This window comes from Motacilla alba, chromosome 1 (genome assembly GCF_015832195.1).
Source record: "Motacilla alba alba isolate MOTALB_02 chromosome 1, Motacilla_alba_V1.0_pri, whole genome shotgun sequence".
Taxonomy (NCBI): Eukaryota; Metazoa; Chordata; class Aves; order Passeriformes; family Motacillidae; genus Motacilla; species Motacilla alba.
In genome coordinates, this window is record NC_052016.1 from 109,468,341 (window position 1) to 109,495,405 (window position 27,065).

Here is a 27,065-nt window from a genome sequence, read left to right on the forward strand (position 1 = left end):
ACTGGCAACTTCTCCACTGTGTAGGTTTTAAGAGCTGATTCAAAGGCTGTCCCATGCAGTGCCCACTCCACCCACTATCCAAGCAGAACACAAGCCTGGCATGTTCTTGCCCCTTCATCTTTGAGGCAAATTTTATCACCTCCAACACCAAATCCTCAGGAAAAAGTATAAAAGCAGAGAAACATATCCCAGAAAACCAGTCTCAATGTTTCAGAACCTGCAACAGGATTCCTGCAGTCAATGCTTCCCAGACAGGCTTCAGTACCATCCACTGTTAGCTCTGCCAGCACTTGGGGGCAACTCCCATCTCAAGGCACACCACCTCAGGGAAGGACATGTGTAACAGCTTTGAAAGCTATGAGCTAGAAAAGCCAAGTCAAGTTTAAGTCAAGGGCACACACCCAGCTGAGACAAATGAAACTTGGCTGAGGGATTTCTAAACCATTCCCTCTTTTAGAAAACACAGCAGGTAACAGATCAATGCAAATGACTGAGAGACAAATTTCCATCCTCCGTTCTCTCATAGGTCTCTGATGTTCAACAATGGCTCTTTTATGATTACAGATCCCTTCTCCTGGGCTTTTATCACTCTTGGAGCACCTCCCACCTCTCCATGGATATGTTTTGAATCTCCACAATATTTTGTGGCAGTTCTGAGGTGACCGCAGTCTCACAGCCTAAATCCTCACCACCAACATCATCAGGGAGATAATCCTTTAAATCCCCCCTCCACTTTTCATGCCATGCTATATTTAAGAAATTTCCAGATCTGGTCCACAGCACCTCCCCAGGCAGCTGTGGCAGAGCAGCTGGGAATGGAGGGCAGCAATGGCAGGAGACAGCACCACACTAGTGCTGAATGTGTCACCCCTCAAGGTGAGCAGCTCCGATGCTCCAGTTTCTCTGATGAGAGACTGGGCCTCCACAGCAGCAGAAGCACCCCTTCAACCTACCAAAACCACATCCACTGTGGCTTTAGAAGCTGTCCTCCTGCTCAGCTTTATCCTCGTTCTTCGGCACAAGCTGGGGAAGGCAGGCTTTACACAGGCATCCCAACGCCAAGGACTGTTAACAGACAACCAGGGCCTCAAGCCAGTGATGTAACTGCCAGGCAGGGGCAGCATGTGGGGATTGCTCTCCTCTGCTTGCTACACAAATAGAGATAAAAAAATTATTGTTCCCCCTTACACTCACAGCAGGATGAAGACTGACTACAGAAAGTACAGGCCTAGCTCAAGCATACAGAATTTCTTAGTGGACCACCCAGCAAATTCTAAGTAATTGCTTGAAACACATAGAAAATATTCCCCTGTGCCTGCATATTTGAGCAAAGGAATAAAAATAACTGAGTAGGTCTACAGAGCATATAACTTTTCAGTGAGTTCTCATTTAAAATAGACCCATTTAATTACACTAATTAGCAGGCAATGCCTCACCTTTGCAAAAGAACAGATTAGAATGCCAACCTGGAAAGACTGAGCAGGATAAATCCCTATCACATATTAAATAAGGTATCTCACCCTCAAACTACTTCTTTTACACAAAGAAAACCCAACCCATAAATATATTCGTGAGCCACTTCTATAATGTGTTGAATTAGAGGCCTTTAACACCTATTCAGTACAGAACTTCAAACCTTACAGCACCATACCCAGCCACATCTGCTGACCAGTTTCTAAGGGGACACCAGAAGCGTGTTCAATCTGTTTGTGTCAGTCCTAGAGACAGACCATAACAACCTCCTCCCAACTGAAAGCTCTCCAAAACATACAAACCATGATGGAAACCTCTGCTTTTTCACCTCGGTTTCACAAACTACCAGAAAACCAAAATAAGACCCTTCTTTATTCAGAATCAGTGGTGCTGAAGAGCAGCATTGCCGGGAGGCTGGGAAGTCCAGGCTGCCTTCCCCATTAACACCACAGAAATGCATCTCTGCTGGAAGACTCAGGCACGCTTCCTTCCTTCCCTGCAGACAGCAAACACATGCTGCCAGCCGAGAGGAAAAGCAAACCTAACAGTGTGCAGCCACATCCCTCACCAGCTTGCCTGCAACACCAACCCAGCCTATGTTGCCTCCTGAGAAGCGAACACCCACAAGCCAAGACTGAACCAAAATCAAGCCCATCTTGTCCCAGCACGGGCACATGGAGAGTTGGTTTGATGACTCTTACAAAAGCAGTGGCAGAAATACCAGTTCTTTTGCTGAAGGCAGATGTGGAGGAGTGCATGGACACTCAAGATAGACAGTGGTTTATCAGGATAACAGGGTGTGTCGCTAAAGGAAGTTAATTAATTTCAGTTCACCTCATCAACACCAATATTAAAACAAAGAAAAAAAATATCGAAAAAATCCTCAAAGGGAAAGAATCATCTGGGTTCTCTGCCCAGCCCTGTGTCAGGCTGCCACAACACGACATCCTTCACCAAAGATCCTTCCATGCCTTTTGCATATTTCTTCCCCTCCCTTCCTGGCATCCTCTTCCCTGTTCTTCCTCCAGCCATCCACACCCAGCAAGACTTTCACAGAAGATTCTCTTTTCCTTGAGGTCCACAAACACACAAAGTAAGCAGGTAATTAAAATCTCTCAGTAATTTGAGCAGCCTTTGTTTTAAACCCTTATAACTCAGGAATCTCAACTATATTTATAAGGACTTGAGGCATTTAAGGATGGCAGTAGAAATTAGGTGCTGCTGTCCTAGGTGGAGCTGAGCCAAGTGAGGAGACTGCTATCACCAGCTCCTTACCAGACATTACCGCCCACTCAGATGTGTATGAAAAAATTGTGCATAATCAACTAAATTACTTAAAGAAGTCTCAAATCCCCTCATATTTCTTCAAATCGGCATCAATTCATCTTGCTTTGGCTTGACTCAATCCAGAAAATACATTAAACTAAACCAAAGACATACAGAAACTGAGCTGCATAACTGACTGTTACACAAAATCTAAGTTTTTATGAAGACTTTAACTGGTGTGGTTCTGCGTGCGACAAGATATAAATTACTGGAAACAGGGACTCTTGGTATTTGTGCATTGCTCACCTCTAAGGTGTCCTTACAGTAACAGCGAGCAGCGACCTCAGCTCCGCGGTGCTGCCGGCCCAGAGGCTTCACAGCCACACGGGTGTTCTGGAACAGTCCCGGCTCGGGGGCACGGCCAACGGCCCCGCGGCGACTCGGGCGTGCGCCCCTGCCCTGCGCTTTGTCCCCGGCCCTCCCGAACCTCCTGACGGCCCCCGTGCACCGCCCCACGGCACACACGCTCTGTACCTACAGGCACACACGCTCTGTACCTACAGGCACACACGCTCTGTACCTACAGGCACACACGCGGGGCGAGTGTCCGGGCCACCCCGCCGTCAGCAGACCCAGGATGGTGCAGCACAGTCTCCGCCGAGCTCCCATCCCCGCAGCTCCGCTGCCACCGGCCAGCGGCGCCCGGGCCAGAGCGGGGAGCGTGGGCGGCAACTACCGCTCACCTCCCCCGGGCCGAGCTGGGCCGGGCCGACCGCCGGCCCTCGGTGGGCGCGGCGAAGGGCGACGGAGCCCCGAGTACCCCGGCCCGCTGCTTCCCGGCGCGCAGGCGGCGCTGACGGGGACAATGACCGCGGCAGCCCCGGCTCCCCCTGCCCGCGGCACCGCCCCCGCCCCCGAGCCGGGCCTTACCAGGCCCCGCCGCGGCCGCGGTGCCGCCACCGGCCCAGCACTCACCGCCTGCGGCGCCGCTCCCGCCGCTCCTCCGGCCGCCGCCGCTCCGCCCCGAGCAGGTGCCCGGCGAGCCGGCGGGGCGGGTCCCGGCGGCCGCGCCGGCCGCGGCTGCTCCGCACGGGCGCGGCGGAGAGAAAGGGCGGGCGGGGGGCGGCCCGGAAGGGGAGGGGCGGCGGGGCCGGGCGGGGGCGGCTCCGACACCGCCCACCGGCCGCCCCTCTCACACCGGGGCCCCTTGCCGGGAGCCCCGCCGTGCTGCTCGGGGAGGGCCCCGGGCACCTGAGTCCCGGCCGCGGTAGCTTAGGGGACGCGGTGCACTGTCCCTTTCCGGGTGTTGGCTTCTGGGCAGCCCCTCGCCTGGAATGCCCTGAGGAAGCAGAGCCCTTGCGTGACACTGGCAGCCAGGAGGGTCAGCCGTGTCCTGGGGCCCGTCAGGGACAGCATCGCCAGCCGGGAGAGGGAGGATCTGTCCTGCTCTGCTCTGCACAGAGGCGGCCTCACCTCGAGCGCTGGGGGCAGTTTTGGGCGCCACAGTATTAGAAAGATATAAAGCATTAGAGAGTGTCCAGAGGAGGCCTACGAAGATGTCAGAGGGTCTAGAGAAGAAACTATTTAAGAAGTGGCTAAAGTCACTTAGCTTGTTCAGCCTGGAGGAAACCTCGTGGCCTACGACTTCCTCGTGAGGGGAAGTGGAGGGGCAGGCGTTGACCTTCCCTCTGTGGTGATCAGTGTGGCAGGACCTGGCACAATGAGCTGAAGTCACATCAGGAGAGGTTTAGGTTGGATATCAGGAAAAGGTTCTTCACCCAGAGGGTTGCTGGGCACTGCAACAGGCTCCCCAGGGAAGTGGTCACAGCGCCAAGCGTGACAGAGTTCAAGAAGCCCAGGCGCTTGGTGCGGCTGTTGGGGCTGGCCTGTGCAGGGCTAAGGGTTTGACTCAATCCTTCTGGGTCCCTTCTCGCTGCCCCTTGGGCCCAAGGAGCAGCTGGCAGCTCCTGTGCAGGGCCAGCGATGGCCAGAGGGGCAGGCCCCAAGGACCTGGGTTTCCTGGGCAGGTATCACTGGTCTTTCACTGGTCTTGGCTGCGCTGTAGTGGGTCAGGCAGGAAGGTCTGGACCAAAGCCTCCCCGAGGCCAGACAGGTCCGCCCCTGCAGCTGCACCCACTGTGGTGCTGCTCCCAGCCCGCAGGTGAGGCAGCCGTGGCTCCCTTATCCCAGGGTGCTGCTGCTGCTGCGAGGGTCAAGGCACCTAGCAAGGTGTCAGCTCTCCAAGACTTTTTGCAAGTTCCTGGAGTTCCCATCAGAACATGCTCTACAGGATGGCAGCACTCTCCTTGCCTGGGATCCAATCAGTCCCAGTGGCGTGAAGGCTCTTTAGGCTGCTGGGATGCATTAATTCCCTCGATTGCCAGTCCTGATAGCCAGCAGGCCCAACAGGTTTGGTGTCAGTTTTTCCTTCGGGAGCTATAAACAACAGAATGACACAGTGAACATACTGTAACCCTTTCAAAACAAAGTATCTTCTTCTGGCTGAAAACCACTCGGAAATAAATTTATAGATCACACAAAACCAAGGAGACACTGATGCTATCTAGATTGCATTGGTCTCTGAGGCTGTTGGTCAAGGATCTTGAATACTACTTTGGTGTATTGCCAGATCAACTCATTAATATAAATTTGATTCATCACAGATGCAGGCACACAATTTTGTTTTAGACCAAGCATGGTTTTGATGTTGGTTTTGTATTTTTACAGTAGCTAAAGGAAGAGGGGTGATACCTGATACAGTATCATTACAACTGCAAAGGCAGGTGATATCTGATCTGGTGTAAAGCTTACCAAGTTAACCTTGTCAACATTTTTTTTAAACAATTTAATTTAAGCCAAAAAAAGAACCAGACTCATCACTCTGTGTTATGCAGGCTTGACATTTTTGATCCAGCTGAGAGCTATAGTGTTGCATTTACTCTGTCATCAAGCCATGGCCTAAACAGGGTGAAGTTATACTCACTGAATAGAGAGTGGAGAGGAAGGGTTGCTTGCTTTTGGCCCCCCTCAAAGGGATGGTCTCAGTTTCCTTATGTTCTGATGACCAGTGTGAGCTGCCAACTTTGGCTGTCCTTTGGACTTCTAGCTGCTGACATCTTCCTGTCCTCCTTTTATAGGACTGATCTTTCAGCAGTGCATTATTTTCAATTTTCTGTCTTCTCAAGCCTGGGGCCTGTAGGTGGGACTGAGGGATCCCTCGTCACAGCTATCAATCCAGTTTCTGTCTTTGTCTGCAGAATCCTGCTCGGTTCTCTGTGGACTCAAACACAGGGAATCCCACATGATTTCTGTATAAAAGAATTTCCTGCATTCACCAAAACACTTTGAAATTCTCATATAAAATTTTAAGATGATTTTTAGCTTTATTTTAAGTTTAGATGTAGCATTTTCTCAATTAAAATAGACTGCAGAAGATTTACTGACCCATAGGGCACAGAATTACCGTGACAAGCTGCACCAAACAACACTTGCTTCCTCTTTGCTATGCTGGAATTTTTGTTAATAGAAGTTCAGGATGAGAGTTGGCTCCGTGAGCTTTAGATGGAGAAAGCGAGACTGAGCAGAGAGATGCCACTGATCTGCACTTTGCCAAAAAACCTGCTCCAGCCTGGGTGGTTCCACCAGATAAGGTGAAGTCCCAGTTTGCCATTTATGGCAATATGTGGGAGAATCTCTGTATAGGCAGCCACCCTTTCATTATCAAGATTCAGAAAGTCGAACAGTAAAAAAGATTGGGGTTTACTCCCTGCTTCAGCTGGTGTAATGGTTTGCCTGACCTCTGCATGTAGGGAGCTCCCTCTGCACTGAGACTTAAAACTAAGCAGATCTGAAACTAAAACTGAGCTCTCAGTACAGACACACAGTGTGGGCATAGGATAAACTGCTACATGACATAAAACAAATTACCAAATTTCATTATCGACCTATCTACTTGAAGTTGCCTCAGATGGTCTTGATCCAACTGATCTAGACAGCAGGATGGATACTATCCTGATGGATAGCAAGCACACAAGGATCTCTCTGGTTAGGACCACGTAGTCTAAGTAAAAAACAACTTACACATACTTTACAAGTTAAATTAATATTTAAATCAGTGTCTATTAGTAGCTCTACAGCATCATTATTCTTCACCTCTAAATTGGGAAGGCTATTCTATTGCACAAGACTTGGCAATTACTGCTTATTAAGACTAATTATTTTAATCTATTTCCATGTTTTATTTCTAATTAAGTATCATTAGAATAGAGAATCACTTTCATATTCCTTTAATGCTTAATTTAGTAAACATTCCCTTTGGAAAGAGCACAACTGTGGTTTGCATGCTAAATACCTGGAAATGATGCATGGAAGTCACCTAAAATTCAACAGCAGGAACTAGCCCTTGACAGCAGACAGATCTTACGGATCTGTTCTTTCAAGGAGGCATTTAATTTTCCACGTAAAATGTTACTCTTGACACTGACCTTTGCTGAACCATATTATGCTAATTAAAAAAAAAAAAACCAAAACACATCTTGATTGCTGGCAAGGTCAGGCACAGAAGTAGGCAGGGAACGAGGTAAGTGCTCCCCAGGCTGTGCTGGGGAGCATCTCCCGGACTTTCCTGCAATGCCAGGGCTGACCACCACAGCAGCTGCTGCTGAACACCTGCTCTCCACTGAGGTGCACCAGATAAATGACATTAAAATTTTGTTGTGGAGTGGTTTGGCTTGGTTGCCATACACAATTCATTCTGGTGTCTACAGACAGAGCCTGTAGATGGTGACAGTAGAAAGGGAAGAAGCATCTTGGAACAGTGAGAGAAGGGTCTGGTGGTGTCAACACCCACAGGATGATTTTGATCCACCATCAAGAACTGCTGTCCAAGGTTAAACCATGGTTTTACCAAGCAACCTCTCATAATACCTAAAGGGAAATGTTTTCTTTTGTACTTCACTATCTTGTTATGCCTCCTGATTAGGTTTGCATGGCTTCATTAACTTGGATCTCTGCTTTTGAAGGAGTTTCACATTCATGCTTTCTTCTTCTGCCTCTCATCCATTCCTACCCCTTAGTGCAATCAGGACTTTTTTATCAAAATGCTTTCACCAAACCACAAAGTGTGTCTCCTGTGATGAAATGAGAGTGAACTGCCTAATTCTTTGCAGGCCTAATTCTTTGTTGGTCACTTGCTTCCTGTAATGGTAGTAATAAAAATATTTCTATCATTTAATGGAACAGAATTAGCTAAACCTCCAAGTCCCCAGCACAGTAACATCAGCTCTTTCTCTTCATTTATAAAAAATTAGACACTGGGGTTTAAGTCCTGAGGTTATTTGTCAAAGGAACTTCAAATCTGTAATACTTTATGCAGACAAGACAAGAATATGTTCCCGAATGAAGCAATAACCCCCAAATTCAGCCATAAGAACTTTCTGTAACAGTTTTCTGTGGAATTGTGACACTTTTTCCAGTCTAGGCTCAAAGCAATAGATAACGACTTCCTCCTTCATTGAGGAAATACATCCTACATTTTTTTGCCTCGAAATTTAAGGAAAGCTGGAAAGTAATTGTTTAATTAGAACCTGAAGGAATGTGAGAGGATGACTAACTGCATGACTTGGCTCCGATAGCATCACTGAATTACTCTTCAAAGAGAGCCTCCAGCAAGCCTAGGCTCTCATGACGTAACAAAGCCAGTGTTTTATTTATAAGGTTATCGTGGCTTTCCTGTAACAACACATGAAAATGTGCCATTGCTGCTGGGCATGCAGCCCGTGTGAACTTGGTAGGGTGTTGGCAAAATACCAGTGAAAACAATCTCAGTGTATGAACTAATACCAATGTGTGACATAAGTGCAGTAAGAGGATTTTAAAAACAAAGGCTTTGAGCTTATCATCCAAGAGGCCAAAGCAGATGAATGTGAGGAGGAAGGCAGAGGTGCAAAAAGGCTGCAATTCTTTCCTTGTGCAAGAGGCGGGTCACGGAAAGATGACAGAAGAAGAAATTGCAGTAAAACAGCAGGATGAAAGTCTGACTGAGGAGAGAGAAAATTTTAAAATATCCAGCTTGAGACAGCATTGTGGCCATGACTGATACTGATTCGCCTTAGGAATTTTAATAGTATTTAATTTTAATAGTAATTACGTGGTAATAAATATGTGTGAAGTGTCTTAGCATTCTTCAGTGACTGTGACCTTCACCCATTCATCAGCTCATTTATTGCTAAATCCACCAGCAGTTTCGTTTGCTACAGGACACCTGCCCTAAAGCCCAACACTGGCCCAAGAGCATTGGCATGAATTAACCTTGTAGAACTGTAGGTCAGAAATACAAACGTTACTCGCTAGAAGGGAAGAACCACTGACCCAGTCTTCAGCTGGGGAAGTTTTAGCCACACCTGACCAGGGCTGTACCTGTTGCCAGCAGGGTTTCAGTGCTTGCCCTGACTGCACACAATCAGTCTTTGAAAGACTCCCTGGACTTCTGTTTCTCTGCCAGCTGTGGTGTGGGCAGTTCTTGTCCAGGAGCTGAGAGAACAAACCCCTTTCAGCAGGCAATGGCCAGAATTTGTATTCATTTGAATTTCTGTATTTAAACTGATAAGAGGTCTAAGAAAAAAAAAAAAAAAGAGTGAAAATTATTCCTGATTGAGATTTCACACCAGGAAAATTAGAAGTTCTCCATAGAATTTAGTGGTATAAACCCCCACAGCTTAGTGTATTTAAGGTGCTAAAAATGATATTTCAGACAATGCTGCCATCTGTATTTTTTACTCTGAAAAGGGATGTGTTAATATGGAGTTACAGGTATTGCCCTGATCCTGCTTTCTGTGCTGCTTACTGAATTTGGTGAGAGGAGCCATTTCTTCTAGAAAAAAAAAAAAGATACTGACAGAGTAATTTCCCAGATTCTGAACATCTCTTACACACATTAATTTTTTTCTTCAGTTATGCAATTTTATGTCCTTGGGTCCATTATTGTACACTGTCAATCACCTACAATTGCAGAGGACTTCAAATTATTCTTGTGGGCACAGCAAGATCTAGAGTTATATGCAAAGCTGCTGGTTTAAGCTATTAATGTAACTATTTTAAAAACTTATTCTTAGAGAAAGGACTTCCTAGAGCATGCAGTTCATTGCTTACTGCTCCTTCTATTCCTTGGATCTCTCCTGCATCATAGTTGGTTTTCCTCTGGAAATCATTAAGGCTTGATTACAGCAAGGATACACGTCTGTTTTTCCTAAAGCTCCCAAGTGAACACGACACGCTATCTTTCAGAGCCTATATTTTGATCCTGAAAATTGCAGGCCTCAGGTAATCATCAAACCTACCAGATGAAAAACATTACTAAGCTCAGTCTTGAATAATCAAAATGCCATCAAACATATAAAAGCTGCAGAGCAAACAAGGCCACTGGGAGGAAAACAAGTATCTAAAATTCTAGTGATTGAGAAACCATTTTCTTATACTTTAGGTAATAGTTTTAAAAGCTTAAATATAATTTCTCTTAGAGTTTCTGTCTGCAGTTTTAAGGACTTTTCCACTTCCCATGTTTCAACAGACACGTTAAATTGTAGTGAACAGCATCACCTACTCATCAGCTGTAGGACCTCATCAGAATATGATAAATGATTGATGGGATAAAAAAGTGGGGGAGAAATGAACATTCTGGCTCACTGTGTTCTGGACTGGTATTACTGCACTAACAACAATAACAAACATGCACCTGAATATTGTAAGTTTTCTGTTACTTTGAAGTGTATGTATTCTGGAGAGATTGAATTTAAATCCTGCTTTCCTGAAGATTAAAAAGAAAATCCAGAGAAAATTGCATTCAGTCATAATGTACAATATATTTTCCAGATTTGAGCATAGTGGCTCAGCAGTAATAATACACTGATTCAGAATTTAATATTGATACTGAAAATCAACATCCCCAATGTCAGATAACTGACGCTGGCCCTTTAGGTCTCGTTGTGCACCCATAAACAGTGGCAGCAGAGATGAACCACCGCTCTTCACTCTGGTTTTGGAGGCAACCAACAGCCTGTACAACATTATCCTGAAATGAAAGCAAATGAAGAGACTTTTTTCAGTTTCCACCTTGCACCTGAATAGGGATGGTGAAGAGAGAAGTAAGGCAGAAGTCCCACAGGTCACTAAATCAGGAAAAGGAGCAGCATATTTCCACTGATTCATTTGTGCTACTTACAGGACAGTTCCCTCTTGTTCAGGACACAGGCCAGGCTTAGAGAAAACAAGATATAAACCTCAGAGTCTAGATTTCAGCTCTTGAATATTGAACTACCTACATTTTAATACAGTTTAAACCTTAATGAGAAGGATGTCTTCTTCTAGGGTTTCCAGGCTGCTGTGCAGCACTGAAGCCCAGTTATCCTGGGATCTCAGGCTTCTCCAAACAGTGTGATCAATGCTGAAAGCCACTGTGCCACCTCGAGCAGTAGAAGAGCTGCAGTGCCACGCTGACAATGCCTGGAACAGGAAAGTTGGTGGCAGGGACACCTGAGCTGTAGATGCTGTCAAGCTGGGGCTGAGGCGGGATGGGAAGCAGGGGAAGGTGTTGTTCTTTATGCCAGGGAGAAGATCCCCACCCTGCCAGCCAGAGTAGCAATCAGTGCTATTTCTGCAGCTTTCTGCGCACATCTCGTTTGTACAATTAAAGGAGAGAGGATGATGCCCCCTGCTTCTTGCTGTTCATCACCAGATAACAGTACAGTCTGGGGGTCCAGATCCACCCCTCACTGATGCCATTTTACTTTGAAATTAACTCCCTGGGGAGATAAGAGATCTGATCAGAGCCTTCACTGTGGTCCAAGGCGAGCTCTGGGTGCCATTTCCTTGGGCAACACCATGTAAAGTGCTGAACCTAATCAGAAAGCTACTGGGATGCCCAGTTACCCCACAGGTGTTATTTACCTATTAGAAACTTAGTAATAGTTGTATAAAATAACAGCAGAAAAGCTCTATCAATGACTTGGGTGAATCAATAGTGATGCTTTGCTGCAGTTGCAAAACCACTGACAAATTCAAAGTAAAGCTCATGACACAGTCTTGATTCACAGCAAACACTGGGATGGTGCTGCTATGAAGAAGTTACATCAGCAAAAGCAAAAATAAGCAGTTTAACCCCTCAGCTGAGAGTACCTACGACAGATATTCAGCCAAATTTGAAAAGTTACATTTGAAAGCAAATATAAAGGTTAATATGCAATTTCTTCACAAATACTCATCTTGTTTCCTTCAATCTTAGTAAATAATCGAGTGGAAAAATAACATGAATGTTTCAGGAGTCAACACAAATGAAATGAACTGTCACCATGGAAGGTATTATTATACTTAATCATAAAATCAGATTGTTTCATTTGCAATTTTGACTGACGTGATGGTTTAAAGAAACAAAAATTAAAAAAAACTCCTCTGCATTTCACTAAAGAATTATCAGCAGCTCCAGGCTGGTCACCTTCCAAGCAGCAGTGTGTGCACATAGCTTGAAGAGAAGTTCAGCACTTATGTCATGGATACTCTTACAGAGCAGCTCTTGCACACTAAACAGAAGTGTCTGCTTAACACAGCTCTCAAGTTTTCTTTTGTTTATTTTCTTTGCCAGAGAGCAGAGGCTGCGGCTGCAAACTGGCCCTGTACTGTCACCAGCCCTCTGGATGCCACAATTTGGAGTCGTCACCTTGAGGCTCTTTGGCCACCAGCCTGCACTTCCCCAGTGTATTGGTAGCACCACAGAAAGCGAATAAATATATGGGCAATGGGAACAATGATGAAATGTTCTGAGGTTTTGACAAGCACTCCTTCATTCAGTATTATACCCTCCTCCTGAAAATACCTCAGAAATTAACATACATGAAAGAAATTAACATGCATTTTTAAATCAGTCATATTGTTGTGGGGGAAAAAAGTGCTAAGAAACAAGTCAGATTCATAAATGAAAATGTATTTCACCTTTATACATGCTATACAGGTCATGCAAATACAGAAATCTACAGGTTATACAATGACACCATAATAAAATATAATATGACATTTGTCAAACACGGTGTATTACAGCAAAACAAACTGTTTCTGTTTGTTTATTATTTAGGAAATAGATGAAGGACTAATTTGGAAGACACAGTACCATGCTACAGCTTACTGCACAGTCAAAAGAAAGTATTTCTTTGAAGTACACTAACATAAATAGAGCTGGGTTGTTGTAGGTATGATTTTTTTAGGCATTGCACATCATCTCACTGCTTACTTTCCCACTGCTGACTTTTAAGAGCACAAGAATGGTGCTTCAACTGAGGTCAATCTATGCTGTGAACTCTTACACATGGTAAAAGAAAAGGAAAAAAAAGCCAAACACCCCCTTCCCCCCCTCCAAGTTTTCTCATTTTTGGTGTTAGTGTCCAAAGAGAGTTGTATTTATAATTTATTCTTATAAGGTACTGGACAAAATATCCTCAAAGCAGCACGTGATCTAGGCATAAAGGTTCACCAACAGAAATAAAGTTAACACTGTGCAGCACGTGACGTCCTGAGCTTGTACATCTTGGTGTGGACTGTTTCATACAGCTGTTTACAGAACGTTAAGGGCGCCCAGTGTTCCCGGCGTGCATTTTGGCCTTTGTGTTTCTGACACTCACGTATTGTTTTGCTGCTGACCAAATCCCATTTTGTTGAGCCTACAGGAAAACAAAATACTTCTCTGTGTGATAGAAAGCCTGCTGGTATCAATCAAGTGTCTGCATATTCAAAGGTTAATGTGTCACCCTCCTGATCACTCACTCAGCTCTACTACAGCTATACTACACATATATTAAGGGGTTATACTTGGCATTTGGCCTACTTTGCTTACAAGTGTTACACAAATATGATTTCAAACACAGTTGATAGTTGCTTCCAGACTAATTATTATTAACTGGTAAGTGCCACTAGTGACTAAAAATGTCAACATAATCATAAAGGGATAGCTCCCATACTCCACAGTCAATAAGAAGGCTCTTTTGATTCCAGCAGCTATATGTTTTTCAAGCCTCTTCAGCTACAGTTTTGAATTACACACCTCGTAAAAGTTTCCATTAACTCCTTATTAAAGACAAAAAAAGATAGGCACAAAACTAAAGTACAGTATATTACTTTGTTTCAATGCACTGTGGGCAGCCCCCATCATTATTTACAAGAAAAAGATGTCTAAATGGATGTATGATCAAGCTTAGGAAAGAATTATTTAAAAATAAAATGCACAGGTAAAAATCACAGTGAAGTGTTGAGATGAATTTTAAATTAAAGAAGAAATAAGTGCTTTATTAGCAGCTAAAGCTTAAATTCTAATGCACGCTCTGTCTTCCCTGAAACATCAAGGCTCTAGATCATTGGTTTCTACCAAAAGCAGCCAGTTATTCAACATACTCCCTGGGAAGACAAGTTATATTCAGCTCTGATTATTTGAAATCCAGTGCTCAAGGACTGCAGAAGCTTTTTCAAGTGACAAGCTCATATTTTACTGCCAGTAGCATCACAGGGATATATATCCTCCAGAAATTGTTACGTCTGTCAACCAAAAAGAGAGAGAAGAATATCAAGTCAGCTACGCAAGTTAGATGATCTCAGTTTTGCTATTTAGAGAATATACTCTTCCAAAAAACCTGACTATGGCTTTGTGCTTTGTCACTGAAGCCTACTATGGATTGTTACTATGCTGGCTTTTCAGGGTATGTGATTCTACACTGCAAGTTTCACAGCAGCAGAGAAGAGAGTAAGCAGCAGCGATAACTACCATGGCCTAGACTGGCCCCACTTTTCACTGTTTTCTTCATGCAAATAGGCTCCAAAGATAAACAGGAAAGGTTTTGTATTAATGAAGAAATTCTGGATGCCTAAAGGAAATGTTTCCATTTACCAGGTACTTGTGGTTGCTATGATACAGTCAGTTTGCATATGATGCCAATTTACAGGCAGCTGCAAATCTCAAAGATTATGCTGAATTTAAATACCTAGGAGAACAGCTTGCTTTCTTTCTTTCCCCACACTGCCGTGTACAACTGCTGCAATATTCTGGGAAGCTAGGAAGTAATCACAGCAATTTATCATCAGATGTTTATCACACTACTGTACCTGTATCTGTTCTGCTGAAAAGCGAGGCTGTCAACAGATAGAATTAAGTGTATTTTCTTGTCCTGGGCTGTTAAATCCCTCAATCAAGTTTTTGTTACAGTCATCTAGGCTAAGGGTATCACTGGACATCTTGGAGTAGGTAGCTTGGCCTGTGAAATCCAAGAGGTCTTCAAGAGCCTTGGCATTACTCGTCCCATTTTGGTCCAAAGAAACACCTGGCATGAGTTCATTCATGGGTGAATATTCAGGGATAGAGATAAGTTCTTCTTTTGAAACCGGGCTACACAAAAGATAAAGGAAGAAAGACACAGAATAAGAGGTCTGTTACTTTTTATTAAGCAACAATCAAGTTAAACCTCTGACAGTTCAGAAACTACCATGCATCTTAGGGCAGCTGCAGCAAGCTTTTACCTAGAGAATGTTCTAATAAAAAAGAAAAAAAAGATATTGGGCTGTCCAGGATGGAAGGTCATACCTAACCTATCCCTTAATGATTAAGGTTTGTGGTAGCTGCGTGACATGAGCACTCATCTCCTAAACCCACATGTCTGACAGTTTACTGAACTGAGTTTACTGAGCATCATTTCAGTCCCTGCACCATTCCTTTACCTAAATGCTTATTGCATCTTTCACATTACTGTCCTGATCCTGAAAACACTTACTTAAAGCACATACATTTCAAAACTTAAATAAAAAATAATTTCTTAAAACCTTATGATACTCTATCAGACATAGAAATCCCATAATTAAACTTCAGAAATGCTGCAACCAGCTGCTTTACTGAGACTAACAAGGCTAGTGCATTTTAATTTGGAGAAGAGAAGTCAGAGGTAGGCTTTCATAGACATTTCTTAAACTGTGACATGGTGGTGGATGAGTTGAGAGCAAAACTATCATGGCATGAAATCCTACAACACAAAATGTAAGGGGTGTCCAATGGCACCAGTAAGAAACTGGGTTTAACAGAGATCAAAGAACATAATCTACCAGTGAGACTGTACTGTACAGAACGCTTCCAGACACAAGGATCTGGTTAAAAAAAAAAAAAGAGTTGGATAAACTGCTCATGGGCAACATGTCAACCAGTGGCTGCTTAAAAGGCCAAGGTGGACTTGTGCCCTCAGTATCCCTAAGGCTACACTTCAGTGATCTTGGATTGCAGGAAGTGGTAGGCTCATGTGCTCTCCCTCACTAGTTTTTCTTATTGATACTCTCTGAGACCAAATAATGGGCTGCACAGTCTTCTGGTTGGTCCCAGTCGGACATTTCCTATATATTTATGCATATTTACTGGAAATATGGAGACAGTATAAGAGGTTCAACTGGCTTACTGATTAAGGTAGAACAAATTAATAAAATATAATAAAATAAAGTAATAAAATTCCATGTTTAAAATTCAGATCTAGCTTTGACTTAGCAGCCTTAAATTGACTGCCTATATATATATATATATATATATATATGTGTGTGTGTGTAAATAAAAAAACTTAAATTAAAATTAAAAATCCTTCTTCTTTTCTGCATGTCCTTCCATCAAAATGTGAGAGTATTTAAAACCACAAAGTTATTTACTGATTTCCATACATTTCCACTTGTTAAGTACTTCAAATTCTAAATCCATTATTTTCTTTATTCTGTTTGCACGGAGGCAGAAATGCTCATGAATCACAACTATGCAGCCAAATTAAAAAATAGTGACATCAGAATAGTAGCTACAGTAGCTGCTTTCACAAAACTGTCTGAAAGGTTTGGGCAAACTTGCATGGAATCCATAAGTAAGGACTGTGGAAGGATTTCAGAGGTCCCTCCCCCAAATATGTGAGAGTGAGATGAGGTTTTGTGGTGTGGCTCTTGTGCCAAACACCCAGGAGCATCCTGGCAGGAGCAGAACTCAGCCAGTGCACACCCAGCAGCCACCATGGGGGGACGTGAGAAGGAAAGTAGGGAAGTATTAACAAACAAAACCCAAAATCCTGTGTCTCGTATGAATTCCACAACCCTGTAGGCAGATCCGGTCTGTACCTCACATCCATGGACTGAACCTCATCTGTTGAATCTTCCATGCTGTTAGATTTCCCATCGACAGCTTCTAGCTGGATAAGTCCTGAAACTGACTTCAGTCCATTAGCAACTACATCTTGGCAAGGGATTACAGAAGCAGCACTTTCTAAGGTTTTATTTTTCAGGCAGGTCGCCAATCCATTGATCTCTGTAAAAGAATGTTAGAATTATGACAGTAGAAAATGTGTTATTTAAATAGTTTTAAGTTACAGATTGAGTGGAAAGGAAGACTGACAACACAGTAGACTCAGTTTAATCCATGACTCATCATACTGGACTGTCATTCCTCTATTCCATTCCAAAACTGCTCTTTATGCTACTTCTTTTAAATCTGAGGAAACAGGAAGAGAATGTTCTTTTTATGTTCTTTGTCATGTAGTAAAAACCTTAGCCTGGGGAAATAAACAAAATATAGATAATGTCAGATATATTTTATTTAATAATCCTTTAAATGCATATGGGTTTTTTTTTAATGAGGTGAAATTAAATGTAAGATTCATAGTCATACTATAAAAAGCTTGGTTGTGTGCAAAAATTTTCTACCTACAAAATTTGAAGGTAGGTTGCAGCAATCTAACCAAAAACCAACACTGGCAGACTAGAACTTTTCATTTAGAAAAAATGCAACATCAGGTACTAAAATGGAGGAGAAACTTTATTCTGCTTTTGCTTAAGTGGCAAAGCAAAGCTGTCTCCAGTTTCTAACATTTGTCACTGATGCAAATGCATCAGCCGTTCTTTTTGAGATGAAAGCAAAGAATTTATGATAATACACAGTGCTCTGCCTCAGATCAAAAAAAATCTGAAGAGATTCAACTGTGAAAATAGGTCAGAAAAGTATGGCAATTTTTACCTGGCTGGTTGAGACCAAGGGCCTTTGGTTGCTTTTCCACACTCAAAGTTGATGGGATCTCCAGTTTTGGCTCTTCCTTCTGAAATCAAGTAACGACTCAGCTGTATTAGAGGGAGGACTACAACCTTCATGGAATCGATTGGACTCCAAACTTGTGAGACTGCCCAGGGCCACAGGGTGACAGAGACCATCAACAGCAAGACAGGACTTTTTATCCCCTTTTTAGTTAGGCATAGCTTTTTTTTTTTTTTTAACTTTAAAAGAAAACATTCTCTGAAAGTAACTGAACAAACAGTTTCTTTAGTAGATTAGTGTGGTAATCACATATCCTCTGAACAGAGAGAGGCACAGCTCTCCCAGGATTTTTCTGGGAAGCTGTGAGAAAGCTCAGAGAAAGAATTAAAACAATTATTATCTCAGTCTCTACACCTGGCAGTCAATCCCTGTTTGTCAAAGATGTTTACAAGAAGGAGTTGTGCCTTCTTTTTCCAATAGGTGAGAGAAGATTTCTAAAGGCCAATCAGGTCTAAGGTCCACCACTGTTTCTGTAAGAACTGTGAATTTCTAATAATGAAGTGCTTTTTCATGCCTTCTCATGAAGGCGTGTATCACCTTTTCTGTATCACCTTGGTCTGTCCCCATACCCCTTCGGTGACAGATTAGAAATGAAAACCTGACTGTCACTCCTTGGCTGGACACAACTGCCTTCTTTTCATTCCCACGTTCCTGACAGGGGGAACAACGAGAGCTCAGTAGCTGATTCACTGGCAAAGCAGGAACACACATCAACAGCAGCAAACATTACAGCTCCAGCCTGCAGGAATGAGCTCTTGCCCCTTGCTAGGTAGTGAGGGGGACAATTATCCTACCTGCAAAAAAGCTGTGTCTCTGTAGCAGAGATACAGCAACAGTTATTCTCAGTTCGAAATGCATCTAAAATTTGGGTCTGGAGAGTACCTAAAGTACACTTACTAACATGCAACTACCCTAAAATTGAATTTCCACATATGATAATAAAACAAAAAAAAAATCTGCAACCACATGTTTCATACCTTTATTTCTGGGGTTTCACTCTTCCTTGTTCTCTTCATAATTTCATCTATTCTCTACAAATAAAAATAAATTTCAGGATGAGATGGCAGACAGAATATGTAACACAAGAGACATGGGAAAAAAAGACAAAGAACCTTTTCTTAGCTGTCAGGACATCCTCTCTGCCTGTCTTGGAAAAGGGAGAACAAATAAGAAAAATAAAGAATATTAAAGAGAGAAAACATCTTGCAGCTGGCTTTAACCTATCAGATCTTACAGAAGATGACTTTCTCAGCAGGTGCACTTTAGAAACAAGTATTTTAATACCAGGTGTTTGCAGCTATGAGTTATGCTCAGTTCTGGAACAAGACATTTGTTTAAAACCAGCAGTGGTTATTTTAATCTAGTTGCTTTTCCAACTATTTCCAAACAGTGCCTTTAAAAATAGTTAGCCTTTTTGGAACAGAAGAGCAAAATAAAATTTCTCAAGTTATTCTTGCTAGAAATGTGTAAGGCATTATCCTAAAATACTTTTGTTTTCCTTCTTTCTTCATTAAAAAGAAAATGTTATTTGAGATGCAAAACACTTTGGTTTGATATTCTAAGCTGCAACATGCCTCCAGTTCAGCGGTGAACAGTTTAAAACATATTGGAATAACATGTACGGATGGATGACTGTTTGTAACCAGACAGGGGCTCTGCAGCTGTTCTCTTTCCTGCCACACAGCTGTAAACAAAGCTAATTTATGCAGCTTCAGCCATTTCCATGAGCAGCAGTGGCCAGACAATCCTGTTCCTCTGCATAATGTAACCAGAGACAGCCAGGTGGGGGAAGAGCTGTTTGTTAATCACAAACTTTCTCAATTAATGACACAGAGCTTTTGTTGAGCAAGTTTTAAACAAAGTCACTCATGTTTCTCAGTCGTTAGTGATGTCCTGGATCGGACAGCAATTGACATTTGCCTTGGCATGCCACTCCTTGTTTGTCTCACACATTTAACTTTCAGGTTGAGGCTGGTTCTGTGTTTGCTCAGTGCCTAGGAGAAAGTAATTTGCCTCAGGCAATTCCACTTCGGTACAAATTTGGATGTCCACGTTCCCCTAACAGGCAAGTAACAAATACTAAATTTGGCATAACCCTTCACCTTTAACCCCTCCAGATTATTGTTATTAGATACTACTGGGCGCTTCCTGGGTTATGTATTCAAACAAGAAATGAAATAATTATCCTGAGATGCAAATACTCGCCTTCTTCCGCTCCAGCCTTTCTTGCTCAATTTGCTGCATGATTTGTTCCCTTTCAAGACGAAGCTGTTCAGCTGCCTCACGGGCTTTGATTTCTGCTTCTTCCCTCTAATCAAAATGTGTAAAACATATTAGTGCCATTATTTATTTCAGGCAGACTACCAAATATTAAGAAGTATTTTTTACGTGTATAAAAATTTCACATTTCTGTTTGAGAGGATACCTGTTTCTCAAGTTTGGCTTGGAGCTCTTTTTCTTGTTTTTCCTTTAGCATTTGTTCTTCCTCAGCTCTTCTTCTGGCTTCCTCTTCTGCCTTTTTTCTAGCTGCCTCTTCTTCACGTTTTCTCTCCTCCTCCTTCTTACGAGCTTCTTCTTCCAGACGAAGTCTTTCTTCTTCTGCCTTTCTTTTCTGCTCTTCTCTTTCAAGCCTGCAAAAAATGTAACAGAAGGTTTAAAAGGCTTAATCTTGTTTAGTATGAATCCTATTGAATGTACATCAGTAACTGATAACACATGCATCAGCACATATTTTCATGAAAGATGTCAGGATACAGTGAAGACACTGAGCACATGCTCAGAATTCAGTTTGCTATCAAGGTTTTACTCCAATCTTACTTTAAATGCCTAAAATATTTCATAGAAGTTATAATTTCCATTGAAAAAAACATGTGTGATCAAAGAAAACATTCCTGTTCTAATTTCAATTCGAGTGTCAATAATAAAATTAAGTTTCAAGAACAAAGACAACCCTCTTCCCCTGTCCCTGAGACCCAGAATGCTGGTGTCTATAAGCAAGCAAGTTCTTTTATCCTTCATCTGCAGATAAACAGATGGGATGAGTAGCAGCAAATTCCACAAAACACAGTGGAGTACTGTAAGGAGTGGGTCTAAATTCCACCTTGTGTTGTTCCCTGGCCCACTGAGGGACATCATGCTCCTTAAGAATTTTTTTTGTAAGTGATCATTCTTATCGTTCTATCAGGCCCAAAATGGCAGGAGCTGGTCATTGCACTCCCACCCTGAATCAAGGGTTCAAAGAAACTGAAAGAGTTAAAAGTTTAACTAAATTTAGTTAGGGGGGATAGAAACAATTTAGAGTGTAGCATAAAGAGTAGAAATAATAAGGGAGAATTAATTATTAGCAGATAAAGTAGTTAAGGCTAGAGTGATATATCACCTGCCTGTCTTTACTATGTTTAAAGAAGCAGGATGGGATGCAGATTTGATTGTGAGAAAGAAGAAGACTGTAGCCTGCACCTGGGCCCTGAAACCTCAGCTATAGCCAAGGGGTCCAAAACCTGCCAACAAGGCAAAAGTAAAAGGTGACTGACCTCAGAAGACCACGACCCATTTCAAAACCCACCAACCCATCTGAGGTAAAAGACTGAGCAAGCGTGAAGGAACTTTGGCCTCAGTTTTAAATATATTTTAATATGAAGCAGGGTGGGTGGGTTAGGTAATGAATATGTATTAGGCATTTGGGGAATTATATGAATATGTAAGACTTTTTAGATAAATAGAGAGCTGGAGCCTGTGATTCTTTGCACATGTCTCTGGGAGATGACTCCCTGAGTGTCTGGAGCTGTCAATAAACATACCCCTTTCTAACTTTAACTACTTGGAGAGTTCTATTCCACGCTTCAACCCTGCCCATCGTGTCTGTAGTAAGAAAACCCAAAGGTGAATCTAGACATGCAGAATTAGTGATTTACTATTAGAGGGTTGGGGGAAGTGCACGGTTTGCTGACACTTGCAAGCAGCATCCCATGTGGAGAACCACCAAAAAGCCAGTTCCCAGAACAGAGCCAGAACTTCACTGCTCAGACAGCAACCTTCATTCTGCCCACACTCAGCCCTCAATGCCTGCAGCAGAGTTGGGCAGGAAGAGGAGCTTCAGGTTAATTATGAATGATTCAAGCTTTGCTATTTAATGCATATTAAATATTATATAATGCATATTCTGCTGCTGCAAGACCATTTCTGCTACGTGATCTAGCTCATTTAAAGCCACCTAAAATATTTTTTTACAGTGTAAAATACTTCAGGTATGCCCAAACTGCAGTGTGCAGTGCACTTCAGCATGGACATGCCTGAAGTATTTGGAAAAGTAGTAATTTATTCAGGGTTCTTGAAGAGGCCAAATTATTATTTTTTAACTTCACTAATCATGGAGACTGCAAAAGACACTAATGAAATGAGTCTGAAATTAAAGATATTAACAAATACATATAAGCACCCACTTGATTCCAAAATTACCACAGTTTCAAGCATCTTCAGTGATACAGGTTAAATTATTAGGTTATAACTTTCATAAAGCAACAGAGAGACCTTTCTCGTTCTTCTCTTTCCTGTTTCTCCCTTTCCTCTTGTTCTTTTTGCAGGCGGGCCTGTCGTCTTTTCTCAGCTAGAATTTTTGCAGCTTCTTCTGCATCACTTGTTCCTGCTGTGATCTTCCCTAGGAGAAGACAACCAGGGATGGAAAGTCAGGCAGGGAACAAAGAGAGTGCCCAGCAATTCCAGGTTCATACAGAGGCTGAGATGGGCCTGTTTCAGAGTGGTGAGACACCTTTTTAAAAGCACATTTCAGCAGAAAGAAGATGGAATAAATAAGGGCATCCCCAATGTCAGCATTGTCACATCTTCATTAACAATTGGTACATCTGGCTTTTGGAACATTAGTGAAAACTGTGTATTCACAGGCCCAGTGTGTATCTTTACACATTCCCCTAAGCCTGTGACTGAGCAGCCTTATGAAAAGAACAGCTCATCACTGTTTAAAAGTCTCAGGGACCCATCATACCTCGCACGAACATCTTGCAGGAAGGCTCACCTTCACTGTTCTCAGCCTTTCCAGCAGAAGGCACGTGCTTCTCAGGAGCCACCTGGCCCACGTCATCAGTGCGTGCTCCTGGGGACTTCAGGTGACTGACATTTTCTTTCTCCTTGTCTGCTTTCTTTTTAGGTGTTTCCTGGCTGCTATTGGAAGTGGCACGATGCTTCACAGGAGAAGCTGGATATTGTTTGGTGTTTTTAGGAGACTGAGGATAAGTCTTTGCAACTGTCCTGATGAGGGGAAGCAAAAATCAAACAAGGCCAGATGTTACACAGCTTGGAATCAAACTCCATCTTCACATTTCTCATTCTTTCTTGTCTCTGGCTACAGAGGAGTACCAGCTGTTCTGCACAATGCTGAAAAGAACCACCTGGATGCAATCAGAACTTAAAATGCATGAAACTGACACAGAAGTGCACATGATTACAGAAAATTCTCATTAAAATAAACCAATAACACTGTCTAAGGTCTAGGTGAGAGACAGGAAATTGTGGACTACCTAAACCAATGATTTTAGTAATGACCATTTCAAAAGAATTCTGTCAGCTTTACTGTTTGTACAGTCCTTCTCAACATGCAAACCAAAGCTATGGCTGCTCTCTGTCTATAGAAATCATAATGAGCTACAGTGTGCTGCTTTCTCTGAATACCACCTTGCCAACCATGGTCTTTTTCTACTCCTATCTGATTTTCCAAAAAAATCACCAAATACCAGTATATACAAAGGTGAGGCTGGGTACCACTGAAAGAGACAGAACTGATCAAACCATTCATTGTCAGCAACACTGTTTGAGTTAGTGCTTTTTTCAGCACCGACACAACAGACTACAAAGTCAGCCCCTGCAGCTTTTCAGAAGCTGCTCTTGTGGTGATGGTGACACACAGCAGCAATACACCCCATTGCTCATCTGGCTGTTGCACAGTCAGGTGAAGTGATAACCCTGAAGTCAGTTCTGGGAAAGTGGAAGGGTAAAGATACCTGATATTCACTGAAAAGAGGTGCACATAAAGAGAACACATTACCAGGAAACATAAAACTACACACGAATGCCATTCCTTATTTATGCAACACCACCAACTAGCACTTGTAACGTTAAGAAAGGCTGAGATGTGTGACTAAGTAGTGTAAGAATAAAGAGATTACAATCTTAAAATAATGATTTATGTGAGTCTCATTAGAATAAATTATCTTACATTAAAGTGAACATTACGCATGTATTTCTAACCTTCTTCCTGGATATGCAATTATGATATGAATGTATTATCCCTCATCACTGTTTTCATCTACACTATATAGAGTTTCATATACCATAACATGCTTTCTAGACTATATACTCATTCTGGCAGACCACGAGCATGAAAAACATGAACAGCAGCTGAAAATTAATGGACTGGAGTTTTGTATAGATCTAGCTATAGTACTGTGTGGCAGAGACTATTATAACTAGAACAGCATTTGCATTATACAGAGCAGACAATAAAAATAAGACATCTTTCAACTGCTCCCCAAACTCATGAATTCTGTAGAAAAAAGGGTTCTTTTCTACCATATTAGACTGCATTTTAAAGAGGTTGGGGCATTGGACTACAAGGGGCTCACTCAGAGCTGCCTGTTTTGTGGGGAGGAAAACACTGCAGAGTATTGCACCATCCCTACTTTCTTACTCCCACTGAAGAACCACCACAGAGTCCAAAAGCCCTCGGGCTGCAGGAACAGTAGCAGCCAACTACATCTGAAGTTCAGCTCAGGTACTCCCTGCCCACAGGCCCAGGAGCTCCCTGTCAGCTCAGGTCCCCTCCCTTGGTCCCTGGCTGAGCTCAGCTGTAGGTAAGCCTGTTCTTCTTGGCTTCCTAACCTGCTGATCCTGACATAATGTCCTGGCTTGTCCCTGGACTTGCCTCAGTAAGGCCTTTGTTGGCTGTCACTGACCCTGGTCACTTCTTTTGCCTGCCATGGGATGGGGTGCTGTGGGCAAGGTCCCTGTCCTTGTCTGTCCTGCTGCCACCCACGACTCCTGCTGTTCCATGACAGAAGCAGGCTTTGGAAGATGTAAACAGGCAAGCCTGATTCCAGTTCTTGAAGAAAACAGCAATGGAAGAAGCCAGTGAGTTTGGTTGTGTTGACCAAATCTGGTGTTAGCGTTGTCTTTAGATTCCTCTTTAGGTTAGAGATGCATTTCCAGGTCCTTCTGAGAGCAAAGGCAGATTTCAAGGCCCCACCTACAAGTGTGTATCTCACATGTGCCTCGTCACTGCAGTCATTTCCAACTGCATTTCATAAAAATATGATTGGTAAATAGAAAACATTTTTCTCATGTTTTCTGCAGCACAGAGGGTGCTTCTTGCTAATTGACACATCTTCAAAGCAGAGCCCCTTCTTGCCGTCATCGGTTCACATTTCCAGCTTTACTGCACGTTCCTTGCGATGCTTTTGATTTAATTTGTTGTGACAGAAGGAGCAAAACAGGCTAATAACTGAGGCTGAGTCATTCTCAGTGTTAGTGCAGAAGTAATTGTTCTCTAATAAAGGCACGACAATCAAAGAGGTCGGTAGGAAGGAGTCTAGTCATGAGAGCCACATATCTTGCACTGCATAGGCATTAGAGCAGACTGGTTGTACAACTCAGCTGGTGGATTAGAAACATGTGCTGAATGTATTATTTAGCTATTGCATCTTTGAACTTTTAGACCTACAGTATTTTTTTAACCAAACCGCTACAGGCTCTTAGACCAGAACAACAAGAAAATAGTAGAGTTTCATATAAAGTAGCTAAAAGTGAGAAAAATAAAAGATTGATTACTGCAAGGGTGAGAATAATGCAGTGTGTGAAGTGCAAAGCTGAGAAAGTCCATCAGGAATACAAATATTTTTTCAGACTTTTTATATCATTTACTGGCTGCCAGTAGAAAAATATTACATTAACATTGTATTTCATTTGTATTTAAAACATACTCTCAACTTAGCATCTTAAACATTCCTTGACACAGGCAGAATTGTTACTGGAAAAAACACTCCTTCTAAATAGCATTTAAGTTACACTGCTTTACACCAAAAAGAGCCAAACTTGATTGAGAAGGCAGAAAAATGAAATTAAGAAAAAAAAATTATAGTCAAGAAAGTGGGAAACACAGGATTATGCCTGATAAGGATTAGAGAACTAAGATAACAAATCACTAGAGTCCAGTAAGGGGTAGCATGTCAGTTGTCAGACAGCTTCCTCATTTCTCAGTAACTGGATTTTACAGGGGAATACAGAAACACCTTCTCCAGGAAGACTTTAGTCTTCTCACCTAACTGCCCTGAGCTGACATGAGGGCAGCAGCATGAAAGAAGCTGCCCCCTACATGCTCTGCTAGAACCTCTATCAATGAGGATCCACTGATTCCTAATTACCATGGCTGCTATTTAATTACAAAAGGGATAGTCCATTCTGCAGAACACAATGTCTCAGGAAGAGCATACGAGGGGTTCTGAGCTTACTTTTGCTACAGAGAAAATAAAACACAAATCAGAGGTCACAGCCAGCTCTGGCCATAACCAGCAGGGCAGAGCATGCCCTCCTGAAAAGGCAGCTATGTGGCAGGTCACTGATTACGGCTGTTCATGAGGCTGACTGTAAATCAGAAATCTTCAGCAATGCCGGAGCTGCTTTCTTTTTCCCCTTTCTCCCCATTAATTCAACAAAAACTCTGCTGAAACCACACCACGGACCTGCATGTGCTCAAGCCTGCTTTCTGACATTGCTCTGATCACAAGCTATTTCTGGGTTCTGATATTTTTGCTCTATCTCAAAAGCAGTTTTCTTTCACTGTTAGTTTTGATCTTTTGTAACCAAAGACAGTTTCATTTCTCTTTTACATTTCTTAAAAGAGAAAAAACTCAGCATAGGTCTGTAGAATAGTCTTTTGAATAGCTGCATTATTAAGAGATGTTTCAAAATGGTGAACTGGCCCGTTATATAGCTAACTGCTGAAAAATCCCTCAAAATACTCTTGATCCAACATTCTACCCATTGCTTTTATCTTTTCAAGTCAACACAAAAACTAAGAGTAGTAAATGCAGCACATACAAAATAAAATCTAAAATGGGTCACTGCAGGGCATAGAAGCTACTTCTGTGGGGAATTCACCATGTGCAGACACCTTTCCAATTTTTAAGCATTTTAC

At 42.6% G+C, this 27,065-nt stretch overlaps 2 protein-coding genes across 13 annotated transcripts in view; both read right to left on the reverse strand.

The window, feature by feature from the left end:
* Positions 1 to 3,830, reverse strand: part of BCLAF3 (BCLAF1 and THRAP3 family member 3) — a 29,573-nt gene extending 25,743 nt beyond the window's left edge. For 3 of the 5 annotated variants that reach the window (XM_038140234.1, XM_038140242.1, XM_038140213.1), the window contains exon 1: positions 3,715 to 3,830. The gene's annotated coding sequence lies outside the window, so the exon portion shown is untranslated. Of the gene's footprint in view, positions 1 to 953; positions 1,149 to 3,323; positions 3,463 to 3,714 lie in introns of those variants that run through there. The other 2 variants (XM_038140218.1, XM_038140224.1) reach the window with 2 other exon arrangements.
* An 8,861-nt stretch (positions 3,831 to 12,691) lies between these two features.
* Positions 12,692 to 27,065, reverse strand: part of MAP7D2 (MAP7 domain containing 2) — an 83,588-nt gene continuing 69,214 nt past the window's right edge. For all 8 annotated transcript variants that reach the window (XM_038135209.1, XM_038135189.1, XM_038135239.1 and 5 more), the window contains 9 exons: positions 22,896 to 23,128; positions 22,394 to 22,520; positions 20,289 to 20,493; positions 20,069 to 20,173; positions 18,841 to 18,894; positions 17,789 to 17,867; positions 16,897 to 17,083; positions 14,875 to 15,154; positions 12,692 to 14,310 (listed from right to left, as the gene is read on the reverse strand). In XM_038135209.1, coding sequence (XP_037991137.1) covers positions 14,905 to 15,154; positions 16,897 to 17,083; positions 17,789 to 17,867; positions 18,841 to 18,894; positions 20,069 to 20,173; positions 20,289 to 20,493; positions 22,394 to 22,520; positions 22,896 to 23,128 — 1,240 coding nt within the window. In that variant the 3' untranslated portion in view covers positions 12,692 to 14,310; positions 14,875 to 14,904. The remainder of the gene's footprint in view (positions 14,311 to 14,874; positions 15,155 to 16,896; positions 17,084 to 17,788; positions 17,868 to 18,840; positions 18,895 to 20,068; positions 20,174 to 20,288; positions 20,494 to 22,393; positions 22,521 to 22,895; positions 23,129 to 27,065) is intronic.